This window comes from Protopterus annectens, chromosome 13.part0, assembly GCF_019279795.1.
Source record: "Protopterus annectens isolate FY-2018-M chromosome 13.part0, PAN1.0, whole genome shotgun sequence".
Lineage (NCBI taxonomy): Eukaryota > Metazoa > Chordata > Ceratodontiformes > Protopteridae > Protopterus > Protopterus annectens.
The window spans coordinates 976171865-976187200 of record NC_056747.1 but is presented as its reverse complement, the minus strand read 5'-3'; the positions used below and the strand labels follow the sequence as shown (position 1 = coordinate 976187200).

Genomic DNA, 15336 nt, shown 5'->3' with positions numbered 1-15336 from the left:
AGCAATCAAAACACATAATGTGAACAGAAAAAAATTAGAGAGATTTAAATGCCTGTCACAGCAGAGTAATATTTTTTAAATGATGCTGATAGGTTTGTTTTTTGCGCTTTCCACACACTGCAGATAGCAACTGACAATGGATATCATACCAGCTCGACAAAAATTGAGTGTGTATGCTATGTGACTCCCTGTAAAATAAAAAAACGGACTCGGACACTGATAACAAATATCTTACCTGACTTATCGGAGCAGTAAACTGATGAAACTCCCGAGAACAACGGCCAAACCGGTGTTGCTTCTTCAATAGCGATCTGTGTAAGCCATGCCCAGAATAAATAGAGGGATCCAGTAGCAGGTAAAATCTCCAAGTAACAGTAGAAAGAAAGGAAATACCTGCTGCTGGACTCTATATTTATTTGGTGAAAACAAGAGAAACGTAGGTCGGGGTGGAGGTGCTATGCAGGTGGTGGCTTACATTGCAAGAATCTGACTGGCTGCCACCTCTTGCTTTATCAAACACTTAGCAGATTTTCTCAAAAAGGTTTAATGTGAGCAGCATGTATATACATGCTGAATCATAAGTATAGAATGTAAGTAATACTTTCAGTTACAATTTCAGCATGTTTTACAGTGAAGACAGCAAAAAATCAACATTAAAGTTTCTCACGTTTGTGGAAGGCACTCCGGGGTAAGAGCCTGAAATTCCTCCTGTCTCATAGCATGCTTGGATATAAGCAAGGAGGTGTTAGGAGATGGTACTCGGGGGTAATGAGTTAATGAATATGTTGGCTTACCCCCTCCAGTTCCTACTGAGCTTCCAAATATCTTTACAATTCATCTGTTTAGAATATTTGAAAAAAAAAACAGATATAAATGTTTAAATTTCACTCCAGCCCCCTAGCATTTTCAGATAACTGCAATTAATCTTTTTTTTTTCTGTGTGTGATGTAGAAGAATAATTATTCTCTACATATTTTCATATTTCACCAGTTTTTAAAACCTTTCACGTTTTCCACATTTTTAGAAAAAAATGAGTTTCTTCTGCCAAAATATTTGTAATTTGTCTATGCTGGGCCTTGATTGGTTTCTGAAAGAACCTCAAACTCAGACCCAGTGTAAGCTCTCAATCTGGAAGTCTTGTTAAGGTTCATCTTTCAAGTTACTTATCTGTTCTTTCATAAGTCAATAAATCTCCAAAGCTCACATAGTGAACCAGTCTCAGGCATTGCCAATATAAAACATCTATTGAAGTGTAATACACAAGGGTCAAAAAATAGTCAATAAGAGGTCTGGAAACCATGAAACTTTAATAAAAAATATCAAGAAAACTTAATGGTTAAGTGCTTTCATCCTTCTAACTACATAGGACTTAATCAGAAATGTCACAGTTTCAAGACCTCTTTATTGACTGATTTTATACTGGCAGTGCCTGAGGTTGGTACACTACATGAGCTTTGTAGCTTTTGTAGCTCCATGATCACTGCTTTTGGAAGGTGCATGAGTGCTTCCATGTGTATACAATCTCTCAGCTTAGTAGCTGACCACTTATGCAGCACTGAGGTCACCAGGTATATACGCTACCTGTTGAAGTGATCTAAGGCTGCCTCCCTCCAAACAGGATAGGCGACCTGACATTAGCTGCTCATTCCCATCCTCTCCATAAAGTCCCTGTAGCACCAGTGTAGCTAATCATACAATGGTCAACTGGGAAGCAGTAAACATTTTTTTCCTGTCTGTACCAACAGGCTGCTGCAGTGCTAAGAACTTTAAGTAAAAATTCAAGTTAATATTGAATAATAGTGTTCCACTAAGAAAACATTTAAGTGTAAGGCAACACATTTTAACCATGCTGTAAGCTTACTAATTAAACCAGTTGTTTTCTTTTGTTTTTTATTGTTTGTATGTATTGCAAATGCATGTTTTTCCATTTGAAATGATGTGTATAATAGAAGTTTAGTTTATTTTATTATTTCTATTTGAAAAACTGAATAAAGAAATTTTTGAAAAAAAAAAACTAATTAAATTTGATAGCAAGCATTCCACATTTTGCTTGTTTCGCTTTATGATAGTCTCCTGAATTGGAAAAATACCTAAGGGATGAGTACTGCTGTGGTGTATGTTGGCTAATTTACAAACCAGCTGTTTGCATTCACATGGGGTTGCTGCAGGCCAAGGTGTACTTTAAGGCATTGTACTGGCTTTTTCTTTGATCATAGCGTGTTACCTGCAGTAGTATGTTTGTAAATATTTTGAACACTGCACCTTCAAACATATGATACTGATATTGTTTTCTTATTTGTAACAGTTTTCAAGCTTCATTAAGGCCCAGGTGGCAGAAGGAAAAGGTCGCTTGATTCCAGGACAGGACCCAGATAAGATCATTTTTGACATGTTTGGCAACCAGGATCGAAACAATGATAATAAAATCACCCCTGATGAATTAAAATTAAAAGAACAGGAAGACAGAGAGAAAATTCAACATACAGAGCTATAGACGGAGACTACCTGATTGGCTGTCAGCAAAGATTAAGTCAGATGTGACAGCCTTCAGCAATACACTGACCTTGATCAGACAGACTTTCATTTCTCCCCCACAATTCTTGGAAATATTGTTTTGACTTCTTTAACTACATGTCTGACAGGGTATATTAGCTGTTTCCTAAAGGGTGGAAGCAGTACGCATTGCAGTATGTAATATCTGGGTTTTAAATGTAGAATATCTTCTTTTTTGTTAACGTGACTTGACTTTAGATCATAAGGAGAGTGTGGTTCTCAAAGACTAGCCAAGGACAAGTATGAAGTCATGCAGGGAGATAAAATGACATGCTTGTCTTCAGTTTTGCAGCTCAAATATGTCATAAACTTATACCCCACCACTGACATTCAAAATCATTTTAATCAGTTCTTTCCACAATGGCAGAGTCCCTTTTCACAAATCTGTTTTCTTTAACAACACTTGTACTGCAGTTCCGTATTGTAAAAAGTTTTCATTCCTGCTATGTATACCAAAGACATCATTGTGGTGTACTATTTACAGATCCTGATAATGGAGTGTTTTGTTTCTTGAACTGTTTTGTACACATTTTACAGTTACTTCTCGGAACTCTTGTGGCAGAGGGGTATAAAGCCAATTAGAATGGGACAGGTCCTTCTCACATTTCATAATGCAACAAACCTACAGTACATTGGGTATGATAGCATTCTCTTTTCTTTGGCAGTAGAAGTTTTCTTTCACATTACTTAAATGCAGATATTCTTAGTATCAACACTACACTCAACTAGCCAAGTGATTCTGAGAAATGTTGTGCAGTTTATTTCTTGATACAGATGCAAAATGTAGTCTCTAATGTATTCTCAAGTTGTGAATTTCTGGACTTTCATTGCAGACTCAGGAATTAATGCCAAATTTTGAATGAAATGTACAATTATTCCCAGTTCTCAATTAGCAATTGCATGTGAACTTCTCTCTATGTTTAAGTGATGTCACTCATAATGTCTACAAGAATCTTGCGTAAGCTGTGGGAAGGGCATCAGTCTTCATATTGGTGTAGATTCAAAACATTCCCAGGATTTGTAATAATTGTACCTTGAATATAGAACTGCTGGGGTGTGCTGAGTATAATAAGGGTAGAAACAGCTGTGTTTCTTCACTGCTGCAATGAACTGATGTTGAAACATTTTGTTACAGGTTCCTGCAAACTACTCAGCATGTGTGACAGGTGTCCAAAAAGGTGCTGCATGTATGACATTTACCTCCTGCAGTTATCTCCCTGGTGCAGTATTAAATGCACAAATGTGGAGATACTTTGCTAGTCCTCTTCTTTGCACTACATTTGCTACTCCTGCTCCAAGCAGGGGGAAACCAGACTTCATTGCACATGAGCATGTCACAATATGCCCCAGTAATGCCACTGGAGCAAACTGCAGATTCAAGTATTTGCATTTCCTTGTCAAAAAAAAAAAAAAGCTGCGTGATCCACAACATTACATCTTTCCTAAACATGCTATATATCACAAGCCTAGATTGCACAGCTGTCTGAGGTTTTAATTTATTTTTTTGTGTGTGCATTATTTGTGGCAAGTCTGTTTCCAAGAGGTGAACAACTGTTTCAGCATTTACAAGCATCTTTTAAACTTATACCAAAGTTAAGGCCGAGTTGTTCAAGGATGATGTGTTCATTCTAAGAATGTTTTAGTGTATCATGTTTTCAAATGTTTTTAAATAAAACTTTCTTAAAAATATGTGCAGTTTTTAGTTTTGTCATTCCAGCTTTTTGCATTATATCGGGGATTATGGAGATGCTGCTTATTAACTCATTCCCTCCATTTCAACTCTGGAAATTTGTACTCTTTTCCAAAGTTGAATCCTGAGCCTTTTGACAAAAATCAAAGTATATCCTCACAGTTCAAATGTTCATATCCCTTGCACCACAGACATTCCTAAAGTGTAAACTGTTTTAACACAAACTTATTTTTGCAGTGGTAACATTCAGTAGAGTTTACATCTAAAATGGATTTTGTAAATCACAAACTCAGTAAATTAGTTCTTTTTTTAAGTTTTTAAAACAAGTTACACTACTTCAGTAACCACTCAAGTTACATATTGTCAGCACCATTTTTTTCATCCAGCTGTAAGCCTCCCATGTGATACTAAGCAGATGTTCTTAGTGTTTCACTGTTGCAGTCATCACACTTGGGTTATCCTGCCAGGGGTAGCCCTCAGTTGACCCAAATACCAGAGGCTTAGTATTTCTGCATCAGTTGCGGTCACTCCAGGACTGACATCAGGTCGTCAGTGGTATAAAATCAGGCAGCTGATGCCATTACATCAGTCTTTCTTGCCGAGGAGCCCAAAGCAGAAGCAGTTCGCATGAGTGCCATTCAGCCGCTACCTGAGTTTCGTCTCCAAATTGTGGAGGATTCAGATGCAGAGGAATCCATCCCTTCTGCCTCTCCTCCAGAGGATTTTTCATTTGGTGAAAACCTACATACTTTAAGGGAGCATTTCCAAAGAGAGTGTCAGGACTATCCTCAGTCCAAAAAGAGACTCAGGGAATTCTTAAGACTTACCACAGCACAGACCTTTAGCCATTCCTCCTGTTGTGGATGATGTCTTACTGGAATCCAGTTTGACTCCTGACACTCTTCCTCCTGTTCCCAGGAAACCTGACCGGTATTACAGAGTCCCGGACTCTCACAAATTTCTTTTCAGAAATCCTACTGCTGACCTAGAGGTCATCTCCCAAGGACCTAAAATAATAAAAGCAACAACAGCTAAGAATCCCACCCCCTCGGACAGGGATTCCCAAGCTTTAGACAGATGGGGTAAAAACAAGTGTATACCACTGCAACTCTTGTCATTAGAGTACTAAATTGTCAGTTCCACATGCTGAAATACCAGCAACATGCCATGGAACTCCTCAAGCAAAATATATCTACCTTTCCTGCTTGTGCAGAAAATAAATACAGGAGCTTATGCATTCTGCAAACCAAGTTACTAAACACTCTTTGCAATGTGGCTTTGATGCCCTAGCAGCATCTTGCAGGGCGGCAGTCACAGGATGTTCTTAGTGTTTCACTGTTGCAGTCATTACATTTGGGTTATCAGCCTGCAGGTAGCCCTCAGCCGGCCTGAATACCAGAATCTTGGATTCCTGCGTCGGATGCTGTCTATTGCATGACGTCAGGTCATCAGGGGTATAAAACATGCAGCCTACACCATTACATCAGTCTTTCTTGCCACGCAGTGCCCGAAGCAGAAGCAGTTCACAAGTGCCGGTTGGCCGACTCCTGAAATTTTCGTTTTCGAGTTTCAGAACTGAAGTCTTCGAAAAAAGCTAAGTACCCCTTTGGGGATCCTTTTTCTTGCTCTTAATCAATGTCAGTAAAAGTTAACAATTGTCTTACCTGTGGAAAGCATATATCTCAAAGATTTTCATTCATACTGCATTCCTTGCTTAGGCCCAGACCACAACGTTCCTCGCTGTTGGTTTTGTGCCTTATTCAACCCCAAAACTATTCATCGTCAGTCTATTTTCACAGCAAATTGTTTTGGTTCTCGGTTTAACTATCCAGAAATGGCTTGAGTATGCCATCCCGACTACCAATATTCTAAAAAAACATAAGGATAAAGACAGAGACAGACCGCATAGGTCCAAAACTGCCAACAATGCTTCTGTTAAGCTAATCGCCAGTTCGCCGGTACTCAGTGAGGCACTTTCGCAGCCCCTGATACCCGCTACTTCAGATTCGCAGGCCTCTACTGAGACCCATTCGGAGTCCGGTATGTTGCGACATGCTTCTTCAACTATGGAACCTGCGGATGTCTCTACCTTGGATGGGTCTGGAGCCGCTGTGCAGGCACCAGCTTTTGAGGGTGTATTCAGGCCTACAGATTTGCATTTTAAACAGACGCCATCTTCTTCATCAAGGCCTAAAACAGGACCCACACCTAGAAAACCGACGTCCAAACCACATGATCAGGCCCATATGCCTAAAAAAATGCTTAGAATGGCTGAAGACCTTATTCCGTTAATTAGGGGAAGCCAGCCTTCCCCCTCTAAGAGACCTAGAACTGATTTTCCTTCTGATCAGGATTCTGAAATTTCTGTTTCTTCTGATTACCAGGATTTGCCCTTATCTACCTATGAGGATTCTGATGCAGAGGATTCCATTCTTTCTGCTTCCCCTCCAGAAGATTTTTCCTTTGGTGAAACCTTGCACACTCTTAGGGAGCATTTCTGCTGGGAAAGCCAGGATTACTCTGACTCCAAAAAGAGGCTTAGGGAATTCTTACTCCTCCCTCAACACAGGCCTTTAGCTATCCCTCCTGTTCTGGATATTGTAGATGATGCCTTCTTGGAATCTAGCCTGGCCCCAGACACTTTATCTCCAGCTCCCAGAAAACCTGGCAGGTATTACAGAGTACCTAACTCTCACAAGTTCCTCTTCAAGAATCCTACTGCGGATCCAGAGACCATTTTGCAATGACAAAAGGGCATTAAGGCTACTGCTGCCAAAAACCCTACCCCCTCTGCTAGAGATTCCAGGGCTTTGGACCGAAGGGGTAAGAAGGCATACACTTCTGCTACTTTGGCCATTAGGGCCTTAAATTGCTAGTTTCTTATGTTAAAGTATCAGCAGCATATCATGGGACTACTTAAACAGAAAATGTTGTTGATTCCTGACTGTGCTGAATATAAAGAATTACATGATTTAATGCATTTTGCTGAACAAGTTGGTAAACATACTTTGCAATGTGGTTTTTGACTCTTTAGAAGCATCTTGCAGGGCTGCTGTCACTGGGTCTGTACTTGGAAGGCATGTTTGGCTTAAGGAGTAAAACTTGCCAGATCATGTTAAAGCTAAATTACTGGATGCTCCCTTAAATGAAGACCACCTCTTTGGCAACAAAGCATAAGTCCTTAAAAAGATGGAGGAAAAAGATAAATCTATGCAAACTGTTAAAGATTTCCTGCAAGTACAGCCTTACAGATTTAGTAGGCATTGGCCTTTTAAGAATTGGTCATTTCCAGTCTCTTCCAGGCCTTCTCAGTCCAAACCCAGGAACAGCAGAACACCTAGGTTACATTCTCAGGCTACACACAGGCCTAAGCAGTGGGGGGCTCCCACTTCCAAAGCTGGAAGTAGTAAGACCACCCCCTATGGAAAAATGTCACAATGACTTAACCTTAACCCTGCCAAGCCCTGCTCAGCTGCCTGCTCCCTTAGGAGGAAAGCTCACCCTGCATGCAAAAAACTGGGAACTCATTACCCAGGACAAATGGGTTTTAAATATAGTTTTCCAAGGATACAGATTCCACTTTCACACCTTACCAACCCCAAACAGTTGGCCAGACCTACCCTCAAATCAGGGGGCAGAGGCTCAACAGCAGGTTCTCTCTCTTTCAAGTATCAGGCCTATTCAACCTATCCCAGCAGAAGAAAGGGGACAAGGTTTTAATTTGAGACTTTTCCTGGTACCCAGAAAAGACAGCTCCTGGCATCCTATCCTGGACCTCTCTATTCTAAACACCTTTTTGGTAATCCCAAAATTCAAAATGCTAACACTTCAACAGCTGCTTCCTATGCTAGACAAAGATGCCTGGTTGGCAACCTTAGACTTAAAGGAAGCTTATCTGCACATTCCAATAAGGGAATCTTGCAGAAAATACCTACGCTTCAGAGCAGGCTTCATGCACTATCAGTTATCTGCACTTCCCTTTGGAAAGCTCCAGCCATTGCATTTTGCAGGCAGAGAAATTATCACATTTACCCATACCTAGACGATTGTCTGATTCAGGCAGAAAGCCAGGACATGCTATTAAAACATCTGGCATTTGTAAAGAAACTTCTAACCTCGCTGGGGTACACCATAAATGAAAAGAAATCTCATCTAGTACCCTGCCCGCAGATTGTATTCCTGGGAGCAAGCTTGAATACAACTTCCCAGATGGCTTACCTCACGCCAGAGAAACAAGTTTGACAGCCTACTTGAAACTACTGGCCACAAAGACCCAGCTATCTGCAAGGAAATTTTTGCAAGCCCTGGGGTTCATGGCCTCTTGCATTCTACTAATTCCATATGCAAGACTGCATATGAGGAAACTACAGTGGTATCTAAAAAGTCTATGGTCTCAACCTTCTCAGGACCTGGAATAGATGATTCCTATCATTTCTTGTATAAAGACAGAGTTCCTTTGGTGGGCAGAGGCCTACAACCTCAACAAGGGGCTCCCTTTCAGTCTACCCCCTGCCGCCTGACTACAGACGCATCAGACTATACATGGGGGGCTCACTTGGCAGGGCAGTGCATTCAGGGCAAATGGAACCCAAGTCAGATGCACTTGCATATCAACCAGAAAGAAATGTTAGCTGTACAGAATTCCCTGACAGCCTTCAAGGACCACATCCTTCCAGGACAATTATTGGTAAAGACAGACAACACCACAGTTATGTGGTACATAAACAAGCAGGGGGAACACACTTGTACCCTCTCTGCAGACTAGCCATGGCTCTGTGGAACACAGCCTTGAGCTACCAAGTGCACCTACAAGCTCAGTTCCTGCCAGGCAAGCTAAATTCACTGGCAGACGACTTAAGCAGAAATCTCATGGATCCACACGAATGGAAACTGGAACCATAAATATTCAACCTCATGAGGAACAAATGGGGGACTCCAGAGACAGACCTGTTTGCCACCCCCCAGAACTACCAATTGGACATATTCTACACAAGGACTCCCCACAGTCATGCTTGGAAAGTGGATGCCCTGTCCTTTACCTGGGAAAGCCTCTCGGTTTATGCCTTTCCCCCTCTGCCTCTCCTCCCGAAGGTTCTGCTAAAGATCAAACAGGACAAACCAAGGACAGTTCTTATTGCACCAGACTGACCTCGCCAGCACTGGGTACCCCCTCTTGCACAGCATGATACTGCTGGATCCATGGCACCTACCTCAGAAACCTTCCCTGCTGTCCCAGCAGGCGGGCCAGATTCTGCACCCTCAGCTTCAAACCGTTAACTTTGCAGCTTGGCTAATTCCTTGAGCTCTCTAATAGCATCCCTCAGTAAGCAGGTGCTAGAGGTTTTTCTGGAAACAAGACCACCTAGTACTAGAAAATCCTATGCTGAAAAGATACTGTTCCTGGAGCCAGACCCAGGGTATGGGCACTATGGTGTCCAGTTTACCTCATATTCTTCAGTACTTAACAGAAATGCTCCACAAGGGGCTATCCTCATCAATTAAAATTCACGCCTCTGCAATTTCAGCACATTATAAAACTGAACCACCCCTCTTCTCTCACCCCCTGTTAAAGCAATTCCTTGGGCTAAAAATTTAAGCTGCCCCAGGTGAGCCCCTACTCCAGCCTGGGACTTTAACTTTGTATTGGTAAAGCTCACTCTCCCACCATATGAACCAGCTGCAACTGCAGAGCTGAAATTCCTTTCTTGGAAAATAGCCTTCCTTCTAGCCATCACTTAAGCAAGAACAGTGTCTGAATTACAGGCCCTCATGGTAGTGGAGCCCTTCATTATTTTCCATGCAGACAGGGTTTCCCTCAGAACCAATCCTTCCTTTATACCCAAGGTCTAGTGTGTGGCCCTAAATCAGTCCATTCATTTGCCTACCTTTTTTTCCTAATCCACAAAACAAAGAAGAACGAATTCTGCACTCTTTGGACATGCACAGACAACTTAGATTTTATTTGTACAGGACTAAGCTTCTCAAGAAATCTGAACAGCTGCTAGTTGGCTTTGCTGCAGAGGCAGAGGGGAAGGCCATTTCAAAGCAAACCATTTCTAAATGGATAGCCCATTGCATTCATTTCTACTATAATCACCATGGAAAACCTACCTCACAGGGGATAAGATCACATTCCACCAGGGCTGCATCTACCACTACAGCCTTTCTCAGAGGGGTCCCTACCAGGGACATCCTAGAAGCTGCTACCTGGAACTCTGTTCATACCTTCACCATGCATTACCACATGCCTATTTTTTTTCTAAATCCAAAGCTGGTTTTGCCACTGCAGTTTTGCAGGGCTTAATAGCTGGTCCTAATGCTCTCTAACTTCTTCCTCCCTTCCTTAGCTTTGGGAATCTACCCAAATGTAGTGACTGCAACAGTGAAACACGAAGAACATAGTACAGTTGTGTACACTTACCATAAATGTAGATGTTTGAGTGTATTCACTGTTGCAGTCCTGGTTACCCTCCCTCCAGCCCCCTGACTTCTCTTTGATCTACCTTTCCTTCTTGTTTGGTGTATTTGCTTTTTGTTGGAGTTGTAACATAATATACAATTACTTCCCATTATGGGGGCACCTGATATCTGGGGCAAGAAAAACTGATGTAATGGCATCGGCTGCATGTTTTATACCCCTGACATTATGGAAGAAGAGACAGCATCCGATGCAGGAATCCAAGACTCTGGTATTCAGGTCGGCTGAGGGCTACCTGCAGGCAGATAACACAAATGTAATGGACTGCAACAGTGAATACACTCAAACATCTACATTTATGTTAAGTGTACACAACTGTACCTTCTGTGCTTAGAGGGCATGCTTGGCTTAAGGAACAGACCTTGCCAGACCATGTCAAATCTAAACTATTGGATGCACCATCGAACAAAGACAATTTGTTTGACACCAAGGCAGAAGAGGTCTTAAAAAAGATGGAAGAAAAAGCTAAATCTATGCAGACAGTTAAAGACTTCATACAGGTCCAGCCTCCGAGGTTCAGTAGACATTGCCCCTCCAAACACTGGCCCTTTCCAGCCCCCTCCAGGCCAGCTCAGACAAGACCTAGGGGAAGCAGACCCCCTAGACAGCAGTCCCAGGGAATGCAGAGATCAAAGCAATGGAGTTCCTCCACTTCTAAAACAGGGAGCGCTAAGCCACCCCCTTATGGAAAGTACTCACAATGACTTTACACCTCCACCCCTTACCTCTGCCCACCTGCTTGTGCCCCTAGGTGGAAATCTCTCCTCCCATGCAAAAAAACTGGGCCTCTATTACCAGCGACCAATGGGTTCTCAACATAGTGTCCCAGGGATACAAATTTTATTTCCACACTCTGCCAACCCCAAAAGGGTTCCCAGATCTTCCTCCAAACCAGTGGGCAGAGGCCAAAAAGGTAAATTCCCTGCTCTCCATGAGGGCAATACAGCCTGTTCCTGCAGATCAGATAGGCCAAGGTTTCTATGCCAGACTTTTCCTGATACCCAGAAAAAAGGGCACCTGGTGCCCAATCCTTGATCTGTCAATTCTAAACACCTTCCTGGTGATAACCAAAATTCAAAATGCTCACCCTCCAGCAGCTTCTTCCTATGCTTTCCAAGGATGCTTGGTTAGCCACCCTAAACCTAAAAGAGGCATACCTATACATCCCAATAATTATTGCAGGAAATATCTACGTTTCAGGGCAGGATCTATGCACTTACAGTTCTCTGCGCTTCCCTTTGACTTAGCCACTGCACCCAGAGTTTTTACAAAATGCCTGGCTCCAGCCATTGTTTTTTGCAGACAAAGGAATATTCAAATTAACCCCTACTTAGATGACTGCCTGATTCAGGTAGTCAGGAAAAACTGTTGCAGCACCTGACCTTTGTAAAAGACCTACTGACCTCCCTGGGGTATACTATAAATGAAAAGAAATCCAAACTAGTCCCCAGTCAAAAAATTGTATTCCTGGGAGCAATCCTGGACACAGCCTCCCAGATGGCATTCCTTACTCCAGAATAAGCCTACCTGACAGGCTACTTCTCTCAACTAGCCACCAGAACCCAGTTATCTGCAAGGAAAATCCTGCAAGCTCTATGGGTTCATAGCATCCTGCATTCTACTCATTCCATAGGCCAGACTGGGGTTCCTGTTAGATGACTGAAGATGCATTCTTTCAAATGCGTCTTGGTTGAACTTGAAAAGACAAAAAGGCAAAATGACGAAGCAGCATATAAGCAAATTATTTCCCTGGGAAAGAAATCGCTTGGCCGCATCAGTTACTTTGCCGTTTCATCACTGTAATGCAATCTCGGAGTTAGTATATTTAAATAGGGGGGGGTGTGGGAGGCACAGCCCCCCCCCCCATGTTGGGGGGTGGGGTGTACTTTATGTTATGTTTTAAGTGGGTTTTTTTTGTTTGTTTTTTTTTTGAGCAGTGATTTTTTTTCCCATGGAAAAAAATTGCTGTTCTAAGTTTCAAGTTTATAAGCTTTCACTTACATGGGGTCGATAAATCATAATAATAATATAGACCCACCAGACTGTATATGAGGAACTACAATGGTACCTAAAAAGCCTTTGGTGTCAACACTCTCAGGACCTGGAAACTATCATACCTATAATACCCTGTCTAAGGAAAGATTTTCTTTGGTGGGTAGCAGCATGCAACCACAACAAGGGTCTTCCTTTCTCACAACCCCAGACCCTAACCACAGATGCATCAGATTATGCCTGGGGTGCACACCAGGACGGCAGGTGCATTCAGGCTCATTGGAGCCCAAATCAAATACATCTGCACATCAACAAAAAAGAGTTGCCAGCTGTCCAGCATGTTCTGACAGCTTTCAGACTCCTACTCTCCCTGGGGCCTCTAGTGATCAAAACAGACAACACCACAGTGATGTGGTATATCAACAACCAGGGAGGAACTCACTCTTATCCTCTCTGCAGGCTCGCCATAACCCTTTGGCACATGGCTTCAGCCATGCAAATTCACCTGCTAGCACAGTTGCTGCCAGGCTCCCAAAACTCACTGGCAGACAACTTAAGCAGAAACATGCTAGACCCACACGAGTGGCAACTAGACTACAAAACCTTCAGCCTTGTAACCCAGAAATTGGGCACTCCGAAGGTGGACCTCTTTGTCTCCCACAACAATTACCAGCTCAGCAAATTCTGCAACAGGGAACCTCACAGCAAGGCCTGGAAAGTGGATAGATACTATATCCTTCCAATGGGTAAACCTCTTGAGCTATTCATTTCCCGCTCTAATTTCAAGGGTACTGCTCAAAATAAGGGAGGAAAAACCAAGGGCAATGTTGATTGCCCCAGACTGGCCACACCAGCACTAGTACCCACTGCTGTGCAGCCTGTCACACCTGCCACTATGGCACCTACCTCAGATCCCAACACTCCTGACCCAGAAGAATGGAGAATTCATGCATCCACAATTGCAGACCCTGAACCTGGCAGCCTGGCTTATTTCCTGACCTCTCCTCCAGCTGCCAGCCAAAGCAAACAAGTCCTGGATGTTTTACGTGAGGCCAGACACCCCAGCACTAGGAAATCCTATGCTGACAAGTTGAAAAGATATTGCACCTGGATCCAACAGCCCTCCCTACCACTCATCCTGGATTACCTAGCAGACCTACTACACAGGGGCCTTTCCTTCTCTTCTATTAAAATTCATGCCTCTGCCATCTCTGCTCATTACAGCACAGAGCCACCTCTCTTCTCTCACCCTCTCATCAAACAGTTCCTAAGAGGGTCTAACAATTTAAGGCCACCCAGAAGAGCTCCTACCCCAGCTTGAGACCTTAACTTTGTGTTGAAAAACCTCACAATACCCCCCTTTGAGCCTGCAGCTTCAGCAGAGTTAAAATTCCTCTCGGAAACCAGCCTTGCTTTTGGTCATCACTTCAGCTAGAAGAGTTTCAGAGCTACAAGCTCTCATGGCTGTAGAGCCCTTCATCATTTTCCATGATGACAGGGTCTCCCTCAGGACTAACCCAACTTTCATGCCTAAAGTGGTGTCCAGTGTGGCTCTCAATCAATTCATTTGTCCACCTTTTTCCCTAACCCACAAAACAAGGGGAAAGGATTCTGCATTCTCTAGATGTGCTCAGATTCTACCTGGATAGGACTAAATCTTTTAGGAAACCTGACCAATTGCTAGTCAGCTTTGCAGCAGGGGCAGAGGGCAAGGCCATATCCAAACAATCTCCAAATGGATAGCACAATGCATCTATTTCTGCTACAAACACCATGGGAAACCACCCCTAAGGAGGTCAGAACGCATTCCAACCAGGGCAACCTCTACAGCCTTTCTCAGAGGGGTCCCTACCAGGGACATCCTGGAGGCTGCAACATGGACTTCTGTTCATACCTTCACCAAGCATTACCACCTGTCTGTCTTCTCCAAATCCAGGACAGGCTTTGCAACCGCAGTCTTGCAGGGCATCCTAGCCAGCCTTCAGTCTTCTTGACTGCCTTCACCCTTTTCTTCAGCTTTGGGAATCAACCCAAATGTGATGACTGCAACAGTGAAACACAAAGAACATAGTACAGTTGTGCACACTTACCATAAATGTAGATGTTCGAGTGTATTCACTGTTGCAGTCCTGGTTTCCCACCCTCCACCCCCCTTCTTTCTCTCTCTCTCTCCCTCTCCCTCTTCCTCACTGCTTACAATGAAATTTTGGTATTTACTTTCTACTGGTGGTGTTCTTCCACCATAACCTAGCTCCATATTTGGGGGCTCCTGACATTTGGGGCAAGAAAAACTAATGTAATGGGGTCGACTGCCTGATTTTATACCACTGATGACCTGATGTCAGTCCTGGAGTGACAGCATCTGAGGCAGAAATACTAACCTCTGGTATTCGAGCTGACTGAGGGCTACCCCTGGCAGGATAACCCAAGTGTGATGACTGCAACAGTGAATACATTCGAACATCTACATTTATGGTAAGTGTACATAACTGTACCTTCTGCTTGCATATTTACAGAAGTATGAAAATTATGACAATATAAACAAAATTTTCTATGAACATTTATCTGTTTTGCTGTGCAAGACAGAGGTCAAGTATTAATGCAGTTGTATTGACCATCATGA

At 42.8% G+C, this 15336-nt stretch overlaps 1 protein-coding gene across 1 annotated transcript in view; it reads left to right on the top strand.

Annotated features, from left to right (window-relative positions):
- Positions 1–4242, top strand: part of FKBP10 (FKBP prolyl isomerase 10) — a 368229-nt gene extending 363987 nt beyond the window's left edge. Inside the window, exon 10 of the mRNA XM_044054794.1 lies at positions 2306–4242. Within this exon, the coding sequence (XP_043910729.1) occupies positions 2306–2494 (189 nt within the window). The 3' untranslated portion in view covers positions 2495–4242. The remainder of the gene's footprint in view (positions 1–2305) is intronic.
- Positions 4243–15336: the final 11094 nt, after the last annotated feature.